This window comes from Pan paniscus, chromosome 9, assembly GCF_029289425.2.
Source record: "Pan paniscus chromosome 9, NHGRI_mPanPan1-v2.0_pri, whole genome shotgun sequence".
NCBI classification, from domain to species: domain Eukaryota; kingdom Metazoa; phylum Chordata; class Mammalia; order Primates; family Hominidae; genus Pan; species Pan paniscus.
This window is the reverse complement of record NC_073258.2, coordinates 69962520-69988538: the sequence shown is the minus strand read 5'-3', so window position 1 is coordinate 69988538 and position 26019 is coordinate 69962520. Positions and strand designations below refer to the sequence as shown.

The 26019-nt window shown below is 55.2% G+C and overlaps 1 protein-coding gene across 2 annotated transcripts; it reads left to right on the top strand.

The window, feature by feature from the left end:
• The first annotated feature begins 15941 nt into the window (after window positions 1-15941).
• MRGPRF (MAS related GPR family member F) lies at window positions 15942-25379 on the top strand. 2 transcript variants are annotated; one of them, XM_003828760.7, is made up of 3 exons: window positions 15942-16683; window positions 19819-19922; window positions 23516-25379. In XM_003828760.7, exons 2-3 carry the CDS (start codon window positions 19875-19877, stop codon window positions 24497-24499), a joined length of 1032 nt encoding a protein of 343 aa, XP_003828808.1. In that variant the 5' UTR covers window positions 15942-16683; window positions 19819-19874; the 3' UTR covers window positions 24500-25379. The 2 variants fall into 2 exon arrangements, with proteins under 2 accessions (XP_003828808.1, XP_063464276.1); XM_063608206.1 differs by lacking the exon at window positions 15942-16683 and adding an exon at window positions 18624-19253.
• The last annotated feature ends 640 nt before the right edge of the window (window positions 25380-26019 follow it).

Sequence of the window (26019 nt, the reverse complement as noted above, 5' to 3'; positions counted from 1 at the left end):
CCTTGTGATCTGCCCATCTCAGCCTCCCAAAGTGCTGGGATTACAGGCATGAGCCACCTCACCCAGCCTAGAGAGGTTTTCAAAAGACGTATAGTAAGCTGGGTGCAGTGGCTCACACCTGTAATCCCAGCACTTTAGGAAGCAGAGGGAGGAGGGTTGCTTAAGGCCAGGAGCTCAAGACCAACCTGGGCAACATAGCGAGACCCTGTCTCTACCAGAAAAAAAAAAAAAAAGAAATCATAAAAATAGCCAATTGTGGTAGCATAGGCCTGCCTGTAGTCCCAGCTACTCGGGAGGCTGAGGTGGGAGGATTATCTGAGCCCAGGAGTTGGAGGCTGCAATGAGCTACAATCACGCCACTCCAGTCAGCCTGGGCAACAGAGTGGGGCCCTATCTCTAAAAAAATATTTTTTTGGCCAGGCACAGTAGCTCATCCCTGTAATCCCAGCACTTTGAAAGGGTGAAGCAGGCAGATCACTTGAAATCAGGAGTTTGTGACCCAACCTGGCCAACACTGCAAAAACCCATCTCTACAAAAAATACAACAAATTAGCCGGGTGTTGTGCGTGCCTGTGGTCCCAGCTACTCGGGAGGCTGAGATGGGAGGATCGCTTGAGCCCAGAGGTTGAGGCTGCAGAGAGCCGTGATCATGCCACTGCACTGCACTCCAGCCTGGGTGACAGAGTGAAATCCTGTCTCAAAAAGAATTTTTTTTTTTTTTTTTTTTGAGATGGAGTCTTGCTCTTTCACCCAGGCCGGACTGCAGTGGTGCTATCTGGGCTCGCTGCAATCTCCGCCTCCCAGGTTCACGCCATTCTCCTGCCTCAGCCTCCCGAGTAGCTGGGACTACAGGCGCCCGCCACTGCGCCCGGCTAATTTTTTGTATTTTTAGTAGAGATGGGGTTTCACTGTATTAGCCAGGATGGTCTCGATCTCCTGACCTTGTGATCCGCCCGCCTCGGCCTCCCAAAGTGCTGGGATTACAGGCGTGAGCCACCGCGCCTGGCCAAAAAGAAATTTTTTTAAACTAAAAAATTAAAAACCATATCCATCTGAGTTTGGAGGGGAAAGCAGGGCCACTCCATGCATTCCAGAGAAAAAGGGGCTTACTATAGAAATCAGTGCTTCCATAAATGCAGGAGGAGCTGGAGGGTGGGGCTGGGGAAGGTGTGGGAAGCTTGCTGCAGTCCTCATCAGCAATCACATGGGGTCAAGTGCCTGCAGAAGGCAAACAGGCAACGGTAGCTGTTGCAACAGAACGCGATGGTGAAATACAGAGTTTGCATCCTGTGAAGTTGGTGGCCTCCTCCTATTGCACCGGAGAATTTGCTGGGGGGAAAAAATAGGAGCTCAGGGTTTTAAATATCCAGTTCAAGACCTAAAGTACCAGAAACCCTCCACTGGTGCTTGAAAAGAAGTCCATATCTCTTGTAGCCACAGAGTTGAGAGATCAAAAAAATAAACAAATCCAAACTCTGATCCCCTGGGTGGCAAAATAGAATCAAGTTCAACTACTACACTTGAACTCAGGGCCGCAAGTTTCTCTTCTGTGAAAGTCAGGGCACTGACGGGGAAAGAGTGGATCCCTGAATGGTGGAACGGATTCCATTTGGGAAGATTCTAATCCTAGGGTAGACTCTTCCTCAAGAGCCCCTACCACCTCCAGCTTCTAGTTGGAAATCCCGGTGAGCTCCAGGAATGTGGCCACAAAATCTGACCCAGGAAGATGTACTATACACAACAAAAGAATTGCAAGCTATTTCCGGTTCATACTGGCAGAAACCTAGGAAATCTGTAGGGGAACAAACCCTAAGGGTGTCAGACCGGCGGGGTGGGGGAAGAAAGTAATGCCGGGTCAGGCTTAATTATTTTGATATGGTGCACTCACCAGAGATTCTGAGCTCCACGTGTCCACTCAGCACCTGGGAGTGGCTCTTAGAGTTGGCCCATTCCATCAACTGAAACCTGGAGCAGTGGTGACCCATGTTTTTATTTATTTATTTATTTGAGACAGAGTTTCACTCTTGTTGCCCAGGCTGGAGTGCAATGGCGCGATCTCTGCTCACTGCAACCTCTGACTCCTGGGTTCAAGCGATTCTCCTGCCTCAGCCTCCTGAGTAGCTAGAATTACAGGCACCCGCCACCATGCCCAGCTAATTTTTGTATTTTCAGTAGTGGCAGGGCTTCACCCAGTTGGCCAGGCTGGTCTCGACCTCCTGACCTCAAGTGATCCACCTGCCTCGGCCTCCCAAGTGCTGGGATTACAGGCATGAGCCACCATGCCAGGCCTTGTGTTTTTTTTTTGTTTTTTTTTTTTTTTGAGATGGAGTCTTGCTCTGTCACCCAGGTTGGAGTGCAGTGGCACAATCTCAGCTCACTGCAACCTCCATCTCCCGGGTTCCAGCAATTCTTCTGCCTCAGCCTCCCAAGTAGCTGGGACTACAGGTGCCTGCCACCACCCCTGGCTAATTTTTGTATTTTTAGTAGAGATGAGGTTTCACTATGTTGGCCAGGCTGTTCTCAAACTTCTGAGCTCAAGTGATCCACCCACCTCCACTCCCAAAGTGCTAGGATTACAGGCATGAGCCACTGCACCCAGCCCAGTGGTGACCCATTTTAAATGAAGATGGGATTCCAGGACTTCTTTGGAATTCCATGGAGCAGAGTTTTTCTACTTCAGCACTATTGATATTTGAGGCCAGATGGCTCTTTGCTGTTGGGGGAGGTTGTGGGGACCTTAGCAGCATCCCTTGCCCACTCAATGCTAGAAACGTACCCCTCCCAGCCATAACAACCAAAGATGCCTCTGGACATTGCTAAGTGTCCCCATGGGGGGCAAAATCTCCCCTGATTGAGAGCCACTGCAGTAGAGAAAGGTGTCCAAAGAGTAGGGCCAAGCACAGTGGCTCACACCCAGAATCCCAGCACTTGGGAGGCCAAGACAGATGGATCACTTGAGCACAGGAGTTTGAGACCAGCCTGGGCAACAAGGTGAAGCCTCATCTCTACAAAAAAAATGGAACAAATTAGCCAGGTGTGGTGGTGCGCACCTGTGGTCCCAGCTACTCAGGAGGCCTGAGCCCAGAAGGATGAGGCTGCAGTGAGCTGTGATCACACCACTGCACTCCAGCCTGGATGACAGAGAGAGACCCTGTCTCGAAAAACAAACAAACAAACAAAACCAAAACAGAAAAAAAAAAAAAACCCAGAGTTAAGGAGAGGAATACTGGAGTGAATGTATCATGTACAGTCTACTCTGTTTTTTTTTTTTTTTTTTTGAGATGGAGTCTAGCCCTGTCACCCAGGCTGGTGTGCAGTGGTGCAATCTCGACCCACTGCAACCTCCACCTCCTGGGTTCAAGCAATTCTCCTGTCTCAGCCTCCCAAGTAGCTGGGACTACAGGCTCCTGCCACCACGTCCGGCTAATTTTTTAAATTTTTAGTAGAGACAGGGTTTCACCATATTGGTCAGGCTGCTCTTGAACTCCTGACCTCAGGTGATCCACCTGCCTCGGCCTCCCAAAGTGCTGGGATTACAGGCGTGAGCCACTGCGCCCACCCGCAATCTACTCTTTCATCCCCTAACTAGGCCCTCAGGAGGGCCCCTCACCCAAGCATTGAGAAAGACACTGGGTCAGGAATATCAGCATGTTTGAAGAGTTTGTAGTGGCTGCTCTCTGCAGGCCAGGAGTGACAGTGGGAGATGCTGCCATTGAAATGGGCTTCCTGAATTCAGTGAGGATGGTGGAATCCCAAAGTGGCGGGGCCAAGGGACAGTTCACCACGCAGACAGGGAGGGTGTCGTTACATCACAGAGAACTGGATTAATAATCAGAATGGCTTGACCCCCCACCCCCACCCCACAGTTCCCTGGCAGTGGTTAAGTCACCATGAAGAACCTAGGACTGAAACAGTTGGTTTTACCATGTAAAATTGCCAATGTTCAACCATTTTCTTTCTTTTCTTTTCTTTTCTTTTGTTTTTTTGTTTTTAGTTTTTTTTTTTTTTTTTTTTTTTGAGATGGAGTCTTGCTCTATCACCCAGGCTGAAGTGCAGTGGCACGATCTCGGCTCATTGCTGCAACCTCTGCCTCCCGGGTTCAAGCGATTCTCCTGCCTCAGTCTCCCGAGTAGCTGGGATCACGTGTGTGCGCCACCACACCCAGCTAATTTTTGTATTTTTAGTAGAGATGGGGTTTCACCATATTGGCCAGGCTGGTCTCAAACTCCTGACCTAGTGATCCACCCGCCTTGGCCTCCCAAAGTGCTGGGATTACAGGTGTGATCTACCGTGCCCGGCTGTTTAACCATTTTCAACAAGAAAAACTACAATTTAACATCATTCAGCCTAACATCTTGGCAACCTACTAAGATCTTACTTGACCTGATTAAGGAGCTCTGTGAACGGACAGCTGACTCGAGTCACTGTGGTGGAGGCTCGGCGCCCTGACCCAGTTCCCAGATTTTACCCAGAGCTCCTTGAATAAACTGAGACTGGGTCTCACTGAGGAAGGACGCTGCTCTGCCACCAAACATTTACAATGTACACACATTTTCCTTGCTGTCCCCAAAGGGACCTGTGCCATTTATCTGGGAAGAGTGAATATGGAAAGGCAAATACCCAGAGGGGAGGGCGGTCACAGGGAACTGAGTCTTAGCGGTACTCGTTCTGCCTGATGCACACAGCCACTGCGGTCCCACAGTCAAAGCAGGGGCTTTTGGAGGTCAAGCAATGAATGGGGTTTGTTCTGATCCATCTCATGGGAGGCTCCGCAGGCCCTGAAACCCACCCTGTGGTTATTTTCTCATTCTGGAAAGTACAGTGGAAGAGGCACTCAGTCGTGTAGAAGCCATGGGGTGGCTCCTTGACTGGTAGAGTGAGGGCTACTATGGTAGAAAGGGCCACATGGATGCCACCAGCACTGCCTCTCTCTCCCAACATGGAAAACCAAAAGTCATATTGTGAACTTAGTCAAGCAGTAACTGCAACTTCATGTGCTTTTCTGGATGTAATGTTTTTATGGAGCAAATCAACACAGCTCCCAACACTCAATACCAATTATTTTTCTCTATACTCATTACTTAACAGAAACAGGCCAGGCGCGGTGGCTCATGCCTCTAATCCCAGCACTTTGGGAGGCCTAGGCGGAGGATCACTTGAGGTCAGGAGTTCAAGACCAGCCTGGCCAACATACCACAACCCCGTCTCCACTAAAAATACAAAAATTAGCCAGGCATGATGGTGCATGCCTGTAGTCCCAGGTACTCAGGAGGCTGAGGCACAAGAATTGCTTGAACCTGGGAGGCAGAGGTTGCAATGAGCCATCATCGTACCACTGCACTCCAGCCTGGGCGATAGGGCAAGACTCTGTCTCAAAAAAAAAAAAGAAAAAAATAGAAACAAATGAGAAGTGTGTTCCGTTGGGCAGTGACAGGAAAACACCTTTAGCCCCTTACCTCAGGTCTACCAACTCTCCAGCCCTCTGTGACAGCTAGTTCTGGAGTACTTCCATTACCTCACCATTCCACAGGCTGATGAACCGACCAACTGTAGTGATAGCATGTGTGCGTTGGACCTGAGAAGAAACAGTAAATACCCGAGCCATCTTGGCAAGACACATGCATGTCAGCCAGTGGGAAATGAACCCCACAAAACACCTAACATCTCAGTGAAGTTTCTAGGGGTACAATGGTGGGGGGCGTGTTGAGATAGCCCCTTGAAGAGGAAGACCAGTTGCTGCACCAGGCACCCCCTCCTGTTAAGAAAGTGGCATGACCTTTGGTGGGGCTCTGGGTTTTGGTGCAGCTTACACCTCGTTCAGGTGTGCTCTTCCGACCGACTCACTGGTAACCTGCAAGGCTGCTGCCAGTTTCAGGACCCAGAATGAGAGAAGCCTCTGCAATACATCCAGGCTGCTTTCAAGCTGTCATGCTATTGAGCCCAGCAGACCCAACAGATCCAGTGGATCTTGAGGTGTCCGGGGCAAGTAGGGATTCTGTATGAGGCCTCTGGCAGGCTCCAACAGGTGTCACAGAAGAGACCACTGGGATTTTAGAGCAAAGACATGTCCTCTTCTGAAGATAACTATTCTCCTTTTGAAAAACAGCTTCTGGGCTGGGCGCGGTGGCTCACGCCTGTAATCCCAGCACTTTGGGAGGCCAAGGCCAAGGCGGATCACCTGAGGTCAGGCATTCAAGACCAGCCTGGCCAACATGGTGAAACCCTGTCTCTACTAATATATAAAAATTAGCCGGGCATAATGGCAGGTGCCTGTAATCCCAGCTACTGAGGAGGCTGTGGCAGGAGAATTGCTACGAACCCGGGAGGCGGAGATTGCAGTGAGCCGAGATGGCACCATTGCACTCCAGCCTGGGTGACAAGAGTGAAACTCTGTCTCAAAAAAAGAAAAGAAGAGAAGAGAAGAGAAAAGTCCGGGTGCGGTGGCTCACGCCTGTAATCCCAGCACTTTGGAAGGCCAAGGCGGGCAGATCACAAGGTCAGAAGTTCAAGACCAGCCTGGCCAATATGGTGAAACCCCATCTCTACTAAAAATACAAAAATTAGCCGGGCGTGGTGGTGGGCGCTTGTAATCCCAGTTACTCAGGAGGCTGAGGCAGGAGAATCGCTTGAACCCGGGAGGCAGAGGTTGCAGTGAGCCAAGATCCTGCCACTGCACTCCAGCCTGGGAGACAGAGTGAGACACTGTCTCAAAAAAAAAAAAAAAAGAAAGAAAGAAAAAGAAAAACAGCTTCTGGCTTGCTGTTGGACTAAATGTGTCACATTTTCCCACAGGATCTGAGCTGCCCACCCGAAACTAGACGGTAACCAATCCAACACATGATACATGTAATGTGTGCTGTAGCACCGTGATCAGGTAGAAGTGGGCCACGTGAGCTCAGACTTGAGCAGCTCCTGAAGTCAGTTGCACAAGCAGATGGCCCAGACTCCCGTGCACCCCCTTCACTGCAGAGCTCCTCCCCGCCTCCACACGAATGATCTCATGGGAGTCCCTTATGACCAGCTGACCAAGAAAGAAAAAACTCCAGGTCTGTTTTATGTATGGCTCGCTGGCATCGCCTGAAAGTGGGCAGCTGGAGCTCTACTGCCCCAGTAAGGGTGGCCCTGAAGTGTCCGGGGACAGACTTGCAAACAGTGCACCTGGTTGTTCACATTACACAGAAGGAGAGATGGTCAGAGATGTGAGTCTACACTGATTCATGGGCAGGACCTAACGACTGCTCCGGAGCTTGGAAGGAACACTATTGGACAATTAATCCAAGGTCTCGGGAAGAGGCATGAAGGCGAATCCCTTTTAATGGGCATAAGGGGAGCAGATAGCTCTTTGTGTCCCATGTAAATACTGGCCAACGGTCAGCCTCCCAGAGACGGCTCTCACTAAACAGGTGGACCGGATGACCTATTCCGAGGATGACACTCAGCCTGTTTCTCTGGCCACCTGGTTTCCCATGAGCTCAGCCATGTGAGCTTCCTCTGGCCAAGGTTGACCATCTACAATCACTGTTGAGATCCTACAGGCCCATGATGGGACATCATTTCCCAGGGGACAGCCAGCCACCTCGTGCGTGGCAGGTTGATTTCCTTGGACTGATTCCACTGTGGAAAGGGCAGAGATTTGTTTTTCCTGGAATAATCACTGGTTTTTTGTTCTGTTTCTGAGACAAAGTCTTGCTCTGTTGCTCAGGCTGGTAGCTGGGATTACAGGAGCGCACCACCATGCCCGGCTAATCTTTTTTGTATTTTTAGTAGAGACGGGGTTTCATCATGTTGGTCAGGCTGGTCTCAAACTCCTGACACTGTGATCTGCCTGCCTTGGCCTTCCGAAGTGCTGGGATTACAGGCATGAGCCACCGCACCCGTCCAATCACTTGTTTTGAATATGGATTTGTCTTTCTTGCCTACAGTGCTTCTGCCAGAACCACCATCCATGGGCGTATGGGACCTTACAGATCATTAGTGTATTCCCCACGCATTGCTTCTGATCAAGAAACTTAGTTTTCACAAATGCAATGGACCCATTGGCTTGTACCCACTGAATTCTCTGTCTTGCCAAGTTCCCCATCATCCTAAGCAAGGAGCAGTTTTTGGACACAGGAATGACCTTTTCATGGCAGACGATGACATGTTGTGGGACTACAGGATGAAGTGTAGGCTCTGAACCATCAACCCCTGAGCCCACCAGCACAGAGGGGGTCACGGCACCAGCTGAGGTGGCTGGCCCTCATGGGTTGCTATGATGGAAATGGGAGACTGACCCATGCCTAGAATCCAGGAGATTCTCTGACATATCCCATAGCACTCTGGTGTCCCATGGCAAAAAGTCACAGGAAACTACAGCAATGCAAAAGAGGTAGCCCCACCCAGGGCACAGATCCTTCGAGAATGAAGGCCTGCATCCTGGCTAACACAGTGAAACCCTACTCTACTAAAAATACAAAAAATCAGCCAGGTGTGGTGGCACATGCCTGTAGTTCCAGCTACTCGGGAGTCTAAGGCAGGAGAATTGCTTGAACCTGGGAGGCGGAGCTTGCAGTGACCCAAGGTCATGCCGCTGCACTCCAGCCTGGATGACAGAGTGAGACTCCATCTCAAAAAAAAAAAAAAAAAAAAATGAAGGCCTGGATCGCCCCACCAGGCCAAGAACAGTGACAAGCTGAAATGGCGGGTGGGCAAAGGCAGCGTGGAACGTGCCGGGGAAAAGAGGCCTTATCTGTTCCTTATCACGGGAACAAGGTTTGCGGTGGTTGCGTGTGCTCTCACCCCTGCTTCGGTATGCGTACATGGTATATATTACTGAGTTCTTTTTCCTTTCCCTTCCTCCCATTCCTAGTCTATCTGATGTGTGTTCATAGCTGTCAGCCCTATACCTAGCATTGAAGATACAGAATGTGCAAGGCAGGTGTGGCTTAGGAAGGACAGAGATGGACATGACCCAGATATGGATCAAGGGACAAATGGGGATGGGGGCAGTAATCCCAGCACTTTGGGAGGCCGAGGCAGGTGGATCACCTGAGGTCAGGAGTTTGAGACCAGCCTGGCCAACATGGTGAAACCCCCTGTCTCTACTAAAAATACAAAAATTAGCTGGGTGCGGTGGTGCGTGCCTGTAATCCCGGCTCCACAGGAGACTGAGGCAGGAGAAACACTGGAACCCGGGAGGCGGAAGTTGCAGTGAGCCGAGATCGTGCCACTGCACTCCAGCCTGGGCGACAGAACTAGACTCCAGCTAAAGAAAAAAATATATAAATGGCTAAAGATAAATTTCATACTATGCACAATTTATCACAATTTTAAAAAATGTTCCTGGAATTAAATATTTTTAAAGAAGCAAAAGTGACTTGAAATATACACACCAACACACCTACACCCATCCCCCAGTCAGTGTTATCTGTTCAGCCATCCCATGGAATCAAGCCTTGGGGAAATTCCAGATTCAAGAGATGCATTCGAGGCTGAACAATCAGAAGTTTTGTCTGGAAATAGCTGCTTCTGATAAAAAGTTTATAGGAAACATGGTCTCTCCCAAACAGAAGACCCCAGATCTCTCAGACTTGAGAAAGCAAGAGTTTTGTACTAGTTTTGCACCAGTCTCAGGGGAAACTGTGACGAAGTTTGATTGGGTTTGAAGACATATTTGAGTTTTGTTTGCGTACCAGTGGCAGGCCCAGAAGGAAAGCCCGCACGTGACCTCAGTGTTCAGCGCAACTTCAACTCCTGTTTCCCTCTCTCTTGCTGCCCCAAAGCAGGAGTGAGCTTCCCGCCAGGCCCCTGAGGGTCCGACAGCCATCCTGGCAGCTGCTCTCAGCCTGTCTCTGGCTGCTCAAGCCACCCTCGCTGAGGACCTACCTAGGGTTTGCAAGTGTCTGTTGCCACAATAATCCACAAAGAAGGCAAGGGCAGTGGTAAGCTGAAGACAAGACCCCTCAAAGCAAAGTGGGAGAGAATTCTCAGAACTCTTTTCCTTCCCTGTAATGTTTCTTGGGGTCACCCCCTAAAATAAACTCCTTGCACCTCCCCACTAAAAGGTTAAGTCTCGTTAAAAGAGTATCCACATGGCAAATTGACAATTGGAGTGTGCTGGACCTGGACGGCCTCTCAGTCCCATCACCTCCTCCTATGGCTGGAAACTGTTCCCCGAGTCCCTTCCATGACAGATGCTGGGTCAGAGTTTCTCAATGAGAAGGGCTCGTGGTGAGGTTTGGAAGGTGAGTCAGTTGGGACCCGTGATTCCCAGGAGGCCATGGCGCCCAGATGCAGTGGCTTCACAGACCTCCCCACGAGCTCTTCCTTCAGGCTTGTGGCGGCCACACGGGGCAGCTTCCCAAGCTCTTCCAGCTCCAGTACCCACACAGGGGCTGGCCAAAGTCCCAGTGAGCATTCCTCTGATTCTCTGACTACAGCTTTCCAGACTCGCACGCCTCAGACCTGCCCACGCCACGTGTGAACCCCTATTTCCCTGATAGTGTAATGTGTCTGTTTCTTGACCCAAGTCAGGGCCGGGGGAGGAGGAGGGCAGGAAAGAGAGAGACTGAGGAAGAGGGACAGGGAGATGCTGCGGGGAACCTGTCATTAAAAGGAGCACATCAGGCAGGGCACGGTGTCTCACATCTGTAATCCCAGCACTTTGAGAGGCCGAGGTCGGGGGATCACATGAGGTCAAGAGTTTGAGACCAGCCTCACCAACATGGTGAAACCCCGTCTCCACTAAAAATACAAATATTAGCCAGGCGTGGTGGCACTGCCTGTAGTCCCAGCTACTCAAGAGTCTGAGGCAGAAGAATCGCTTGAACCCGGGAGACACAGTGAGCCAAGATCTTGCCTGCAATCCAGCCTGGGCAACAGAGTGAGACACCGTCTCTCCCCAACCCCAAAAAGAAGCACATCCACTCACGGGCCTTGTTTAGCTTGTGACACACATGCAGAGCTGTAAAAAAAGTGTGCAAACACTGATTGGATGTTGAACGATGTTTAAGGAATTATTTGTTATTTTTAGGAGTGACAAGGCTACTGCAAACTTTTTGAAGGTTAGTTATTCAGTCCTGTGCTGAAATTGAAGGTCTAATGACGGGACATCACGGATCCGCTTAAGGCGGGACAGAAGCAGGCGGGTGTGGACGAGGTAGACCAAACCTGGTGTCCAGGCTGCCCTGGAAGTTGAGGTGGACAGGGCAGAGGAGGGATGCCAGTGGGGTGCACCACCCACCCACGGGCAGGCACCACACCGAGGAGCTGGGTGTGTGGGAAGGACTCTGCTGGGGGCAGCGAGGAGAATGCACCTGGGAGGCATCAGTGAGGGGTCTCAGCAGGGAGGTGGCCCAGGGGACGGGGGAGAGATGGACACAGTCAGGCAGTATCTGGCATCAGGGAAGTGGGGAATCGGAAAAGGCAGAGAGTCCCACATTGGAAAGATGGGAAACTGGAATGTCCAGACCTCAGGGCTCAAGGCAGCAGCTCTGTGCCCGGACTTACAGGGGCCTGTAGGGTGCCTCAAGGCCCTACCCTCCTGCCCAGCCTGCACATGCACCCTCCCCTCCTGCCCTGCAGCCACCCCCTTTGTTCTCCTAGTGCACCAATCCTTTCCATCACGGGGCCTTTGCACCTGCTGTTCTTGATCCTGGAACACTTTCCTGTGGGTTGCGTGAGCAGCCACCTCCTCCTTCTCCTTCAGGTCTCAGTGTAAGCATCATCTCTGTAGAGGAGCCTCCAGCCCCACCCCAGCTAATCAAGCCTGGCCATCCCCATGGATTAGTTTCTTGTGGCTTCTGTAACAAATGACACAAACTTAGTGGCTTAAACAACACAAACGTATTCTAGTAAGAGTTCCAGAAATCAGAGGCCTAAAGTCAAGGTGTTGGCAGGGCTGGTTCCTTCTGGAGGCTCTAGGGGACAGCTTGTTTCCTTGTCCTCTCCAGTTTCTAGAGGCAGCCTGCATTCTTTGGCTGATGGCCCCTTCCTCACATCAACACATGGCCCACTACTCATTCTGATCTCCTGTCTCCTTCTTACAAGGACCCTTGCGATGACATGGGGCTCACCTGGATAATCCACAATGATGCTCCCATCTCAAGACCCTTCACTCCATCCCAACTGCAAAGTCCCTTTGGCCAGGTGTAAAGTCACATGTTCTCAGGATCTGGGGATTAGGACGTCAACATCTTTAGGGGCCATTATTCAGCTCACCTCCCATCCCTCCCAGCCTACCACCTAAGTTTCTGTCACTATGCCTGTTTGGTTTTCTGAATGCACTAATCACAGGTTGGAGTTCTTGTGTTCAGTTTTTTCTATTTATCACCTACTCCCCATGCCCCATGTCTGATTCTTCCACAATTCTTTTCCTAGCACCAACATTGCTGGTGTTCAGTACAAATGTGTTGAATTAAGGTAAGAATGAATGGATGGGTGGATGGGTGAGTGGGTGGGTGGATGGCTAGATGGATGAATGGATGGATTGATAGATGAATGGATGGATAGACGGATTGATGGATGGATGGGTGGATGGATGGATGGATGGATGGATGGATGGATGGATAGATGGATGGATGAATGGTCTGGTGGGTGGGTGGATGGATGGTTTGGTGGATGGATGGATGGATGGATGGATGGATTGATAGATGAATGGATGGATAGACGGATTGATGGATGGATGGGTGGATGGATGGATGGATGGATGGATGGATGGATGGATGGATAGATGGATGGATGAATGGTCTGGTGGGTGGGTGGATGGATGGTTTGGTGGATGGATGGATGGATGGATGGATGGATGGATGGATGGATGGATAGATGGATGGATGGATGGTCTGGTGGGTGGGTGGATGGATGGATGGATGGTTTGGTGGATGGATGGATGGATGGATGGATGGATGGATGGATGGATAGATGGATGGATGGACGGTCTGGTGGATGGGTGGATGGATGGATGGATGGATGGATGGATGGTTTGGTGGGTGGATGGATGGTCTTGTAGGTGGATGGATGGATGGATAGATGGTTTGGTGGGTGAATGGATGGATGGATGGATGGATGGATGGATAGATGGATGGATGGATGGTCTGGTGGGTGGATGGATGGATGGATGGATGGATGGTTTGGTGGATGGATGGATGGATGGATGGATGGATAGATGGATGGATGGACGACGGTCTGGTGGGTGGGTGGATGGATGGATGGATGGATGGATGGTTTGGTGGGTGGATGGATGGATGGATGGATGGATGGATGGTCTTGTAGGTAGATGGATGGATGGATAGATGGTTTGGTGGGTGAATGGATGGATGGATGGATGGTCTGGTGGGTGGATGGATGGATGGGAGGATGGATGGATGGATGGATGGATGAGCAAGTAGATGGGTAGTTGAGTGGGTAGATGAGTAAGTGGATAGATGGAAAGATGGACAAATTAACAAATGAATGGTCTACCACATGCAGGACAGAGGATAATGTGGACTTTTGCTGAGATTCCCAAGATGCACCTTCCAGCACAGAAAGGCCCAGCCTAGTGGACGAGGGGAACAGAGCAGAAGGAGAGGGGTCCCTTTCACTATTAGGAAAGACAGCTAGGCCTTGGTTCAACCTTTTTTCTTTAGACAGAGTCTCGCTGTCTCACCCAGGCTGGGGTGCTGCAGTGGCGTGATCTCAGCTCACTGCAACCTCCACCTCCTGGGTTCAAGTGATTCTTATGCCTCAGCCTCCCAAGTAGCTGGGACTACAGGTGTGTGCCACCATGCCCAGCTAATTTTTTGTATTTTTAGTATAAATGGAGTTTCACGATGTTGGCCAGGCTGGTCTGGAACTCCTGAGCTCAGTCAATCCACCTGCCTCAGCCTCCCAAAGTGCTAGGATTACAGGCGTGAGCCACCACACCAGCCGAATGGCCCTGCACACCTTCTTCATCGCAGGTGCATTTTACTGTGTTTCCTTTGACCTGGTCTGCCTCTCTGTTGGACATCAGCTCCCGGAGAGCAGGGACCTTGCCTGTCCTATTCATCAGCACAGAGCACAGTGCCTGGCACCCTGCAGGTGCTCAGGAAATACCTGTAGTCTTTACTGAGGATGGTGCTGGCTTCAGAGGGGCCACGAGGGCTGGTCCACACCCACCCCCTCGTCCAGGGAGCAGCAGGGCAACCATAGGCCACAGAAGCACCTGGCAGGGAGACATCTCTGTCCAGAACCGACCTCCTTCCCCCAAGGATCCCCCCAACAGAGGAGGGTCCAGGCCTGCACCCTCAGGAGGGGACATGGGGAGAGGCGTAGGACCATGAGGCCCTTGGCAAGGGATGATTAAAAACAAAGTTCTACTGGGAGGGGCAGGGGAGGACTCCTGACGGCAGGTGGTGGCTGTTTAGAAAGTGAAGGCTGGACGAGCAGGGACCATGCCCCATTCTCAGCATCAGCCAGAGACCTGAGCCTTGCAGGGAGGGCATGACACCAGCGGAACACCTGGAGCAGGGAGCGGCGTTGCTGAGGTGCATGAAGAGCTCTTTCTCCCGGCTCCTCCCGGCATCCAATCCCTCCTTGCTGTAACCCTGTGGGTCATTATCTTTTCCCATCTGACAGCTGAGGAAACGAAGGTCCCCAGTGGGAAGGAAACTGTCCACGGTCACCCAAGCCTGGAGGCAGCACAGGAACTCCTTGCACTGGGCCTCTGGGCACCACCCCACACACACAGCCCACCACGCCCCCAGGGGGTGGGGAGAGACCCCCAGGGTGGCTGCTACAGACTGCATGTTTGTGGCCCCACCCCCTGCCCTGCTGCCCCACTGCCCTGAATTCATATGTTGACATCTAATCTCCTGTGTGAGGTGGGGTGTTTGGGAGATGAGCAGGTTATGAGAGTGGGGCCTCATAATGGCATTAATGCCCGAGTAAAAGAGGCCCCATCGAGCTCTTTCGCCTGCCTGAAAGGGGTCACCACATGGGGACTCAGTGAGAGGCTGGGTCCTCACCAGATGCTGAATCTGTGGAGGCCTTGATCTTGGCCTTCCAGCCCCCGGAGCCGTGGGAAACAAACGCCTGCTCCGATAAGCCCCTGGTCTGCGGTACTGCACCAGAGCAGCCGGACACACCAAGCCCACAGGAAGGGGACTCCACAAACTCAGGCCAGGACGACCTTCCCGTTTACAAGCGCCTCTCGCTTATTTTGAGAGAAACAGATTTCCATACCAAATAAGGCGGTGGACTTCAGAGCCTCTGCCCACTTCACACAATTCCTTTTAAGTGTCCAAACGCAATTACACTTGGAACTCGCTGGGATTCAGCCTCCCCCGGCCTCCCCATGTAAACAAGCGTTCCAGCTGGGCCCCAGCTGGCTGCCCTGGAGAGGAGGGGATGGGTCACCACCCTGCCTGCTGCCTCCAGCCTCTCAGCCTCAGGCATGGCCCGTGAGCCTCCAGGATCCCAGAGTCCCTCCTCACCCCATCCCTGAAAAACGGACCCCAGGAGGCCAGCTGAGCCACGCAGGGAGCAGTGCGAGAGTCCCTCTTCCACGCTGAGGTTTGCACATGGCCAGGACAAGCAGGAGGCAGGCAGCTCCCGGCGCAGGTGCAGGGGCAGCTCCGCTTCTCATTTCCCTTCAAGATGCCCACAGAGGCACATCTCTCCCAGTCTGGGCACTACACTCCTGCAGGGAAAGTTCAGAATTCCCTCGGGCTTCCTGGACCCTGAGAAAGTTGGCCCAGGGTAGGAGGGGAGCCTTCTCATCACCCCCTCCTCCTGGCCACCCTGCTGGCTCCCGCACCCCCGACTCTGCACCCCCACCCCTACCAATGCTCAGTGCCCCAGGCATGAACGCGTTCCAGGACCCCCCCCACCGCCCGCCTCCAGGGGCTCAATGGGGAAGGGGGACCTGACTCATCCTCCCGCTGAGCAGCGCAGGCACCAGGCACCACAGCCCGCCAATTTCCAGCTTGCTCGCCGAGCGCCGTGATTTTCCACTTGCGCCATCTGATTGCTATTAGGGCTGGGGAAAAGGGAATTCCTGGTTCCATAAGCCCCCAGGGGGCCCAGGCCGAGTCCGGGGTGGGAAGGGGGAGGGGTGCCGCTTGGGCGGTGCTGACCACCTCTGCCAGTTCTGCACTGCCCCTCCATGGAGCCCTCGCCCTGCTGCCCCCCACTGCTCTGTATCAGCCCCTGAGTAAATTAAAACAACGGGGTGGGGACTAGCCCCTCCTGGGCCAGCCTGCCCCGAAATGCCCACTGGGGGCAGACCAAAGACGCCAGGCAAGTGTACAGCCGGTGCTCCCTCTCCTGGGCAGCCTTGCCGAGCAGCAGAATGCGAGGGAGATGAACAGCTGGACTCTGGCTGCAGTGCTCGGGCCAACGTGACGTCACCAGGCGGAGAGATGAGTTCCCGGTGGGGCTCTGGGGGGGCTCCTGAGCGGGGCATTCCTTCCTGAAGCCTCATCCCCGCTCAGCCCTGTTCAGCCCCTCCTCCTACTCCCCTCCCCCTCCCCCTCCTGCCGGGCCAGGAATTGGGTTTGGGGCGGGTTCTGCTTCCAAAGCCATCTCTTCCAGCAGGAGAGGTCTCTACTCTGAGCTCCTATTTTCCAAGGCTCCGGGCCGCGCTCGGCGCTGGCCTGCTGCCCCGGCGGGTCGGCTGGCCGGAGGCGGGAGTCACAGGAAGAGCCCTCCACAAAAGGAGGCCTCGGCGGATCAGGACAGCTGCAGGTAGTTCCAGGGGCCCAGGGTCCAGGGGAGGGTGTTCCAACAACCGGGGCTGCAGGGTGAGGGCCAGGCAGGGAAGGAAAATGACGCGGGCACTGTCGGGGCAGAGAGGTGGACGCTGTCGGGGCAGGCAGCTCCCAGAAATCCTAAGGCCCCAGGCAGGGAGCCCTGAGACCCCAGAGAGGCTGTCACTCACCGGAGAAGCTCCCCTGCCACTCCTGAGGCTCCAGGGTTCCGGGGCCATGGAGGAACTTTAAAAGTCCCCCTCCCGTGGCAGGACCTGACCCCTCCCAGCTGGCCTCACCCCCAGCCCCACCGTCCAGCTCCTGCTCTGTGCTGCTGGGGGTGAGGGCTCCCTCTCGGTCCCTCCCCCAGCCTCACTGGCCATTCAAGCATGCATTCTAGAGGGGCTGGAACGGAACACCCAGCAGGCAGTGTCCCACACACAGGGAGATGGCTCCCCCTGCTCTCAGCCCTGGGGTGCACACGGGGTGTCCGTGTGGGCAGCCACAGGATGTTGGGCAACTGCAGTCCCACCTTCTCCCAGGCCTGCGGCCTGATGAAGCTGTTGGCCTTGGATGGAGGCGGCTCCTGGAATGATCTGCAAGGTCTCAGTCCCCCCAGACAAGCCTCTTCAATCCAAGCTGTTAAGCAGGGGACTCCAGGCCCGGAGTGAGGAAAACAGAGGCTCTGTGTCTGGGGGAGCGAGACAGGCCCCTCTGATGGTGGCACAAGCAGCTAAGGAGAGGGGCTGGGACAGCCCCAGCGGCGTCGGGGCTGGGTCATGGTGGGATGGGGTGAAGGGAGAGGAGGAGCTTCCTGCGGGCAAGGCTGCAGGAGGCTGACAGGTGGCCAGGCCACCCTTGGGCTTGCTCCGAGGGGAGAGTCAGGTGTGAGCTGTGCTGGCAGCTTTTTGGGTCGGCTTCAGTGGAAACTAGTTCTGTCATAGCAGCCCAGATCCCACCCAGAGGAACACATATACACATGTACTGACACGCACGCCCCATCCACGTGTCACACACATGTCCTTTAATATGGCCCATCTGGGGTCCGCTGGCTTCTAGATCTTTCTGTGCATGCGTGAAATCGCTTTTCAGGTTGTCCCTGGCAGGACAAGGACAAATGCACAGGGACACCCACATAATGGAGGGATGCAGATGGTAGAGAGGGGAGCTGGGGGCCCCCACTGCATGCCCACCTGCAGCGTAGGGGGGGCCCCAGCCCACTGCCTTTGGGGCACTAGTTGGTGTGGCTGGGGTCTAGCCTGGCCAGGGTGAATGGATGAGGCTCCTGTGAGTCAGGACATCTCTGGAAACAAGGCTGGGGGCCCAGACCTAGGGGTGGTGGGTGTCCAGAAGGGCCACCAAAAAGAGTAGGGGCAATGGAGAGAGCTTGGGGGGCTCTTACCAGGCGCCCGGAAGGATGAGGGCAGGTGATAGGTCTGGGGTTGCAGGGCAGGAAAGCTCAGACAGGCCCCAGAGCGTGGAGAAGTTACGGCCTGTCTGTGGCAATGGGACAATGGCCCAACTGGAGTCCAAGGAGGGAGACTTAAGACATACAGGTCGCAGCACCAGCGATCTGCAAGCCCACTGCACACACATCACAATGCACTGGCTCACTCCGGCACACAAGGTGCCCCCACCCTGGGACACCCCGAAGACCCCAGGCTGAGTCACCCGTAGGCCAGGCACAGGTGCCCGCAAACGCCCTTTGAAGGCGCAGAGCGGCGCGGTCTGGCAGCGCGGGGCCGAGGGGAGCCAGGCCACTGGGTGGGAAGGGTCCTGGGAGCGGCCCCTGGGGCCACACTTGCGCCACCAGCTCCGGGAGGCCAAGGGTTAAAGAGGGGGCGGGCCACACGCGCAGACGGCCACCTCTTCCAGCCAATGGTGGGCGCGGAGGCCAGGGGTACGGCCCGCCCCCGGGCGGGAGGAGTGGGCGGCGGGCGGGGGCACGTGGCTGGCTGAGGCCGGGCGGACCCGCGCGGCGCAGAGGAAAGAATTTCCGGGGAGTTGAGCTGAGCGGGATGCCCAGCTCTCCCCTTGGGAGAGGAGGGGCCCGGCAGCCTGCGACCTGGGCTGTGCCCAGCAAGGCCCTTCTCCGCTCACAGCCTCAGTTTACCCCCCCCCCCCCCCAGTACAGCAGGGAATAATAATAGATGCTTCCCTGCGGGGAAGGGGCACAGGGCTTCACGGGGAGAAGCTTCCTCCAAGGGGTGAAGCTCAGGTTGGGGGACAGGGATCAATTCCAGAGGACCCAAGGCAGGCAGACCCATGAGATCTGGCCGGCCAAGGTGGACCAGCCTCCAGCAGGGTCACCCCCTACCCCAGGCCTCCCATTGGCAGCCCTAGGGTGGATGCAGCTTCCCCTCTCTATGCCAGCAGTCCCTCCCTACGGCAGCTGCTCGAAACACAAATCTGCAAGGCTGCAGGGCATGGCGTGGCTATGGGTGTGCCTTTGGGCAGGTGACCTCGCCCTCTAAGCCCAGGAGCGCCCATCAAAGGGGCATGAGGATACCTGGCCCATAGCTGGTCATGAGGACCAAACCAGATGATGGGTGTAGGCGGGCTGGCAGGGTAAGTGGTGGTGACAGTGATGCTGATGACCGGGCTGTCCTGCCTCCCAGGCACATGTAGGGGAAAGGCCAGATGCCTTAGCATGTTACAAACCGCGGCTCAGCCAGAGCCCTCCTCCTCCAGCAGGTCGCCCCTGCCAGGAATGATCCCTCTTCCCCTGCTCCTCCTTCTGGGACCGATTGCTGGGAAACCCCTGTCCCCACACCAGGCAGGGCACAAAGGAAGTGCCCCAAAAATGTGTGTGGGGAAGTAAATGTATGTCTGCAAAAGCAGCCTGGCTCCAGAACTCTCACAAGAAGAGGGAAAGGAGAGGGCTTCTTTTCCAGTGAGCTGCGGTGGGGCTGACGCGGAGTCCACAGGCAGGAGGGGGCCGTGCCCCAGGGGTGACCTCCAGAATCTCACCAGGACAGTCCCACAATGCCCCTGCTGCTGAGGGTGTGGGGTGATTGCCTTTCCTCTAAGGTGATGGCTGAGAGCCACAGGCCTTGGGGGCCTAGGCACGGGGGTCCAGGAAGGGGAGGGGTCCCTGCTGTCCTCATCCACCCTCTCTCTGGGCTTCTGCCAGGTGGGTGTGCAGACTGGTGAGCTGCCAGCAGGGGCCCAGACGCGCCAGGCCTGGAGATGGCTGGAAACTGCTCCTGGGAGGCCCATCCCGGCAACAGGAACACGGTAAGTGCCACAGGCGGAGGGCCCTGGTCTTGCCCAGACGGGTGTGGGTGGGAGGGGCAGACCCAGCCCAGCATCTCCTCCCCCATCCCCCCCTTCCTGGCCCCACTTTCCAGCTCTGGACCCACCGTGGGCAGTGGGCTCCTCTGGGCTATGTGGCCGGGCACAAGTTCCCTGGACCCTCCTACCCTCCTGTCCTCATCAGTGAGGCAAGCACCAGGACTGGACCTCAAGGTCCCTCGCTGTGCTGACACTGTGGTCGCCTTGTAGCATCCTTGCAAGGTCTCGTTTCATCTCTTCCCTGCAGAGGTGGGGCAGTCAGCTACTTACTACAGCCAGGCGGGCCAGGAAGCCCTGGGACGCTGACTCCAAGGTGGCCCTGATGTCATGTGCTCCATGGAGCCTAGGGGGTCCTGGGCCACTCCGAGAGTGTTGCCCCAGGCCAGGGTCCATTAGTCATGAGTCACCCACCCTGAGACTCTGACAACCCCTCCAGGCTGACCCTCCTCCTGCCCTCAGCCAACCTAGTCCCCTACTTCTCTGAATCCCTTGAAAATTCTGGGATTTCCTTCGCTCTCAACTTCGAAGGATCTCTTGAATTCCTATCCATCCTCTTCTGCATTTGAGGAAACTAAGGCTTACACCCAGGTAGTAACTTGACTGGGATCAGCCCCTGGGTCAGGAGCAGAGTGGCAACTCCAGCCCAGCCCTGGGGATCTCACCCCCACGCCCTTGGGCCTTGGGCCCTCTCCCTCTTCCCCATAGTGACTGCTGTGGAGTGGCGGCCGCAGGAGGCAGAGGTTGGACTGGTAGGTGGGGTGGGGCAGTCTGCAGAAACTCCCAGCGCAAAGGCAGAGCCCAGGGTGGGGCCGGGCTCCAGAGCAGGCATTTTACAAGGCAGTATGCGGCTGGTCACGGCAGCTACACGCCCAGTGACTCACCCGGCCTCCCCCTCTGACTCCAAGGAGGGGATTGCAGACTTTTTCCAGCGTGCATGCATGCAAGAGGCACTGAGTAAGCTGACCGCCTCCATCCAGCCCCTTGAAGCCCAGCTCTTTCCCAGCACCTGAGCTGGTCCTCTTGGGCCTGTTTGGGCACCAGATCCTACGGTCTAGTTCCCCAGCCCAGAAGAGTGTCCAGGTCACCCACAGGAAAGAGAAGCTAAGGAGTGGGATTTGGGGCAAACAGACCAGCCGACAGGGGTTGAGCCTATAAATGTATTTAGAGAATGGCAGGGAGGGAGCAGGGCCCCCTTACAGTGCTTGCCCTGACCTCACAGAGTCTCCCCAGAGTTTTGCCAACACCTTCAGTCCTGTTTTCAGATTCCCCTTGACCTGAGCAGGCTAGGAGGTCCCTCCCTTTGCAACGGGGTGTCCAACCCAGAGAACAGTCTCTCAGGACCCAGCTTTCTGCCAGAGCTGGGAGTCATCTGAAGGTGGCAGAATGGATCCTGCCTTCATAACCTTGTCTTTTGTTTTGTTAGGGAGCCCTGAGCTGTGGGAACAGAAACCAGCCTTTGGGGGGAGATGCTGGATGTGGGAAGAGGAGTGACTGTTCTCCGGGCAGGCAGCCTTTGCCTCTGGGAGGAAAGGTCGGAGAGGACTGCTGGAGAGCTGAGCCAGCCTGTAGATAGATGGGTTGTTTGGCCTGCACAGCGTGTTTAAATGTTAACATTTAAAGATCGGGTGTTCCACATTCCAGTCTAGAGCTCAGGCTTCTCCAGGGAGCGGGGGAGGACGATAAGCCACTCCAGTGCACCCAATCCCTGGCCCCCATCAGCTGGAGCACAGCAGGCTGCCCGCTTCGCTCAAGAGAGGGGCTCTCAGATTTGCCACTGTGCTCCCTCTCACCTGTTCCTTGCACCTGGCCCACCTGCATGCATTTATACACAAGCCTAGACCCTGAGGGCAGGACCGATACTCAGCTGGGATGCACTCTTACAGCCACACCAACAGTTAAAGTATTGAAATGCTTCCCTGCAGCTTGATAAATAGCTGCTGCCTCTCCTCCACCCCAGGGACCCCCTGGACTTTCCCACAATCTGGAAACCCCAGGGGCAACCCTGGCTCATCAGGAAGCCACCTCCCATCCCACTAGAGGACAGGGTCCAGCTCCGGGGAAGGCCGAGATCCACTCGTTTTTTTTTTTTTTAAATGTAACTTACAAGTGATTTTATTTCTACAAATAGTTTCGTGTTTCTTGAAACATTGCAAGATTTTGCAAGAATAGTACAATGCCCACCAATACCTCACCTCAGCTCAGTTATCGTTAACCCTTCACCACAAGTGCTTTCTCTCTATCTCTTGGCAGATAGGCTTTTTTTCCCAGAATGATTTGAAAGTAAATTGCAAGGCTGGGTGCGGTGGCTCATGCCTCTAATCCCAGCACTTTGGGAGGCCAAGATGGGCGGATCACCTGAGGTCAAGAGATCGAGACCAGTCTGGCCAACATGGTGAAACCCCATCTCTACTAAAAATACAAAAATTAGTCAGGCATGGCAGTGCGTGCCTGTAGTCCCAGCTACTCGGGAGCCTGAGGCAGGAGAATTGCTTGAACCTGAGAGGCGGAGGCTGTAGTGAGCCAAGATCGCGCCACTGCACTCTAGCCTGACAAAGCAAGACTCTGTCTCAAAAACAAACAGACAAACAAAAGTAAATTGCAGACACCAAGCCCTTGATGCCCAAATAGCCTGTATCTTCTAAGAACAAGGACGTTCCTGTAGCCACATAGTGAAAATGTGCGTAGCCACAGTACATTGTCACATTCAAAAGCTGCAACACCGATGCAATGCCATTATCTCTGCATCGTCCATACTCACATTTCCCCAGTGGTCCCAACGATATCCTCTCCAGCAGTTGTTGAGATCCAGCGTATAATCCAGGATTCTAACACTGTGTTTAGGAGTCATGTCTCTTTGCTCTTCTTAAAAATGGAAAGGCTCAGCCAGGCGCAGTGACTCACATCTATAATCCCAGCACTTTGGGAGGCAGGTGGATCACTTGAGGTCAGGAGTTCGAGACCATCCTGGCCAACACGGCGAAGCCCCGTCTCTACTGAAAATACAAAAATTAGCCGGGCATGGTGCTGCGTGCCCGTAGTCCCAGCTGCTCAGGAGGCTGAGGCAGGAGAATCGCTTGAACCTGGGAGGCAGAGGTTGCAGTGAGCCGAGATCGTGCCACTGCATGCTCCAGCCTGGTGACAGAGTGAGACTCTGTCTCAAAAAAAAAAAAAAAAAAAAAAAAGGAAAGGCTCTGCAGTTTTTTGTGCGACTTGGACGTTTTTTGGACAGTCTACTCTGACCGGTGGGCAGCCTGGCACCCTTCCTGGGCACTGTCTGGTGCTACCTCTACTCCTATAGGCACCATTCTGTGCTGCTAGCTCTAGACGCTGGGACGGAGAGTTAACATCAGGTGAGGTCAGGGGCGTTTGAGGATAGAGTTGCAGCCAGTTAGCTGCTCCACAGCCACTGCCTTACAGACCCCCTCCCTGCCCCAAGTCCCTAATTGGGACCCCCCCCCCCCACGCTGGGCCCCAGATGCAGGTCTGTGGGTGGGGGCCAGCCGGCATCACAGGTGTCCCTCTCTGCACCTGCGCAGATGTGCCCCGGCCTGAGCGAGGCCCCGGAACTCTACAGCCGGGGCTTCCTGACCATCGAGCAGATCGCGATGCTGCCGCCTCCGGCCGTCATGAACTACATCTTCCTGCTCCTCTGCCTGTGTGGCCTGGTGGGCAACGGGCTGGTCCTCTGGTTTTTCGGCTTCTCCATCAAGAGGAACCCCTTCTCCATCTACTTCCTGCACCTGGCCAGCGCCGATGTGGGCTACCTCTTCAGCAAGGCGGTGTTCTCCATCCTGAACACGGGGGGCTTCCTGGGCACGTTTGCCGACTACATCCGCAGCGTGTGCCGGGTCCTGGGGCTCTGCATGTTCCTTACCGGCGTGAGCCTCCTGCCGGCCGTCAGCGCCGAGCGCTGCGCCTCGGTCATCTTCCCCGCCTGGTACTGGCGCCGGCGGCCCAAGCGCCTGTCGGCCGTGGTGTGCGCCCTGTTGTGGGTCCTGTCCCTCCTGGTCACCTGCCTGCACAACTACTTCTGCGTGTTCCTGGGCCGCGGGGCCCCCGGCGCGGCCTGCAGGCACATGGACATCTTCCTGGGCATCCTCCTGTTCCTGCTCTGCTGCCCGCTCATGGTGCTGCCCTGCCTGGCCCTCATCCTGCACGTGGAGTGCCGGGCCCGACGGCGCCAGCGCTCTGCCAAGCTCAACCACGTCATCCTGGCCATGGTCTCCGTCTTCCTGGTGTCCTCCATCTACTTAGGGATCGACTGGTTCCTCTTCTGGGTCTTCCAGATCCCGGCCCCCTTCCCCGAGTACGTCACTGACCTGTGCATCTGCATCAACAGCAGCGCCAAGCCCATCGTCTACTTCCTGGCCGGGAGGGACAAGTCGCAGCGGCTGTGGGAGCCGCTCAGGGTGGTCTTCCAGCGGGCCCTGCGGGACGGCGCTGAGCTGGGGGAGGCCGGGGGCAGCACGCCCAACACAGTCACCATGGAGATGCAGTGTCCCCCGGGGAACGCCTCCTGAGACTCCAGCGCCTGGAGGAGGCAGGGGCAGGAAGCGGCCTCCAAGACCCTTCGCCTTGGGACAGGAATGGGCACCTGCTTCTGAGTCTATACAGGAGAAGAAAGATCTGTTTCCTCTCCTCGGGCCTCCTTCTCCCTGGGCTAGGGACTCCAGGGGTGGCTGGGAGACTGGGCAGCCACCAGCAAACAGACCCTGTGGCCCCTGCCCGGCTCCCCCACCCATTCTGCTCCCCTAGAGACCTCTTGTACAGAAGTTGCCCCTAGGTGGTGGGGCCCCTCCTTGCCCTAGGCTGGTTGGTAAAAGAGAGGAGGTCAACACCCAGCCTAGCCACCTCTGCCTCTTGGGTCAGCCCTCCTTGACTGTGTCCCAGCCAGCACCAGGCCAGCAGCCTCATCCCTGCCATTCAGGGCTGTTCCAGAGATTCGATCCTCTTAAGGCATTATCAGTGAGCAAATGTGAAGGAAATGGTGTCTGGAAGAAAGTTCTGGTTCACATGCCTTGTAGCTAAGTCTTTCTGCAAACAACCTCCCTTCCCCCCGTCGAGTCATTTGGTGACTTTGATGGGGGGATTTCTGGTTATGTCAAGGCTCTGGAGACAGGAAGGGCCTTTGGCCACCTTGGGTAGTTGACCTGCCTTTTCTGACTCCGGGACGAGCCAGTCCTAGGCTGCCTCCGGGAGCACTTGAGGTATCCCGCAGGCCATGAGGACCCACTGGGCAGCTCCTGGACAGCCTCTTGGCTCCAGCCCCCACCCAAAAGTGGACACTGGCTCCGCCCTGGCCACCTGGGGACTGGCACTGTGGTGTACAGTGGCCCAATGTGGCCAACGGAAGTTTTATAAAAGACAAAATGTATATCAATAAACATTTTATAACTTGCAGCCAGGAAGGCTTCATGCCCACAGTCCTACCCTGGGTCTCTGTTTCCGACAGTGAGGACGCCCAAGGGCACAGAGTCCCGGGACGGGTGGCACCCCCCGCCAGCTCTCCCGCATACTTTGCTCTTTGCCTCTGCTCTCAGGCCTCCTCCTGGGGCTGGGTCTGCACACACCCGTGTTCCCGCTCCTGTGGCTTGTCCACTCCCTGCCAGAGGGAGCCGTGGTCAGCCGGGCTGTCCTGTGCCGGCGTATCCCAGTGCCCCTTCTCAGCTCGGAGGCCCCCACGGCCTCTGAGAGCCACAGCTCTCACCTCCTCCATGCCAGGCCCTGGGCCGGCCACCATGGTCCTGCCTGTGTCCACCGGAGGCTCCGTGGAGTGGGTTGCTGCCTCTCCTCCTGTTGCCCCCGTTCAGGATGCCCCTCTCTGTCTTGAGATCCCTGAGCCAGCCTCCCAGTGCCCAGACATCTCTCTACAACCCAGCGATAGGCTGGGAGCCCTCCCAAGATGACAGCCCAGCCAGCGCCACGCTAGAAGGGTTCCTGCCTGGCCCTTTTGCCTCTGGTCAGCCCCCAGAAGGGCCCCATCCTGGGTTCCTGGTGTGCAACCTAGGACCCTGGCTCCTTTGAGACAAGCCTTAAGGCA

Coding starts and splice junctions, on each gene's coding strand:
- MRGPRF (XM_003828760.7), top strand. CDS start 19,875: ATGGCTGGAAACTGCTCCTGGGAGGCCCATCCCGGCAACAGGAACACG. Junction 19,923..23,515: donor ATCCCGGCAACAGGAACACG/GTAAGTGCCACA, acceptor GCACCTGCGCAG/ATGTGCCCCGGCCTGAGCGA.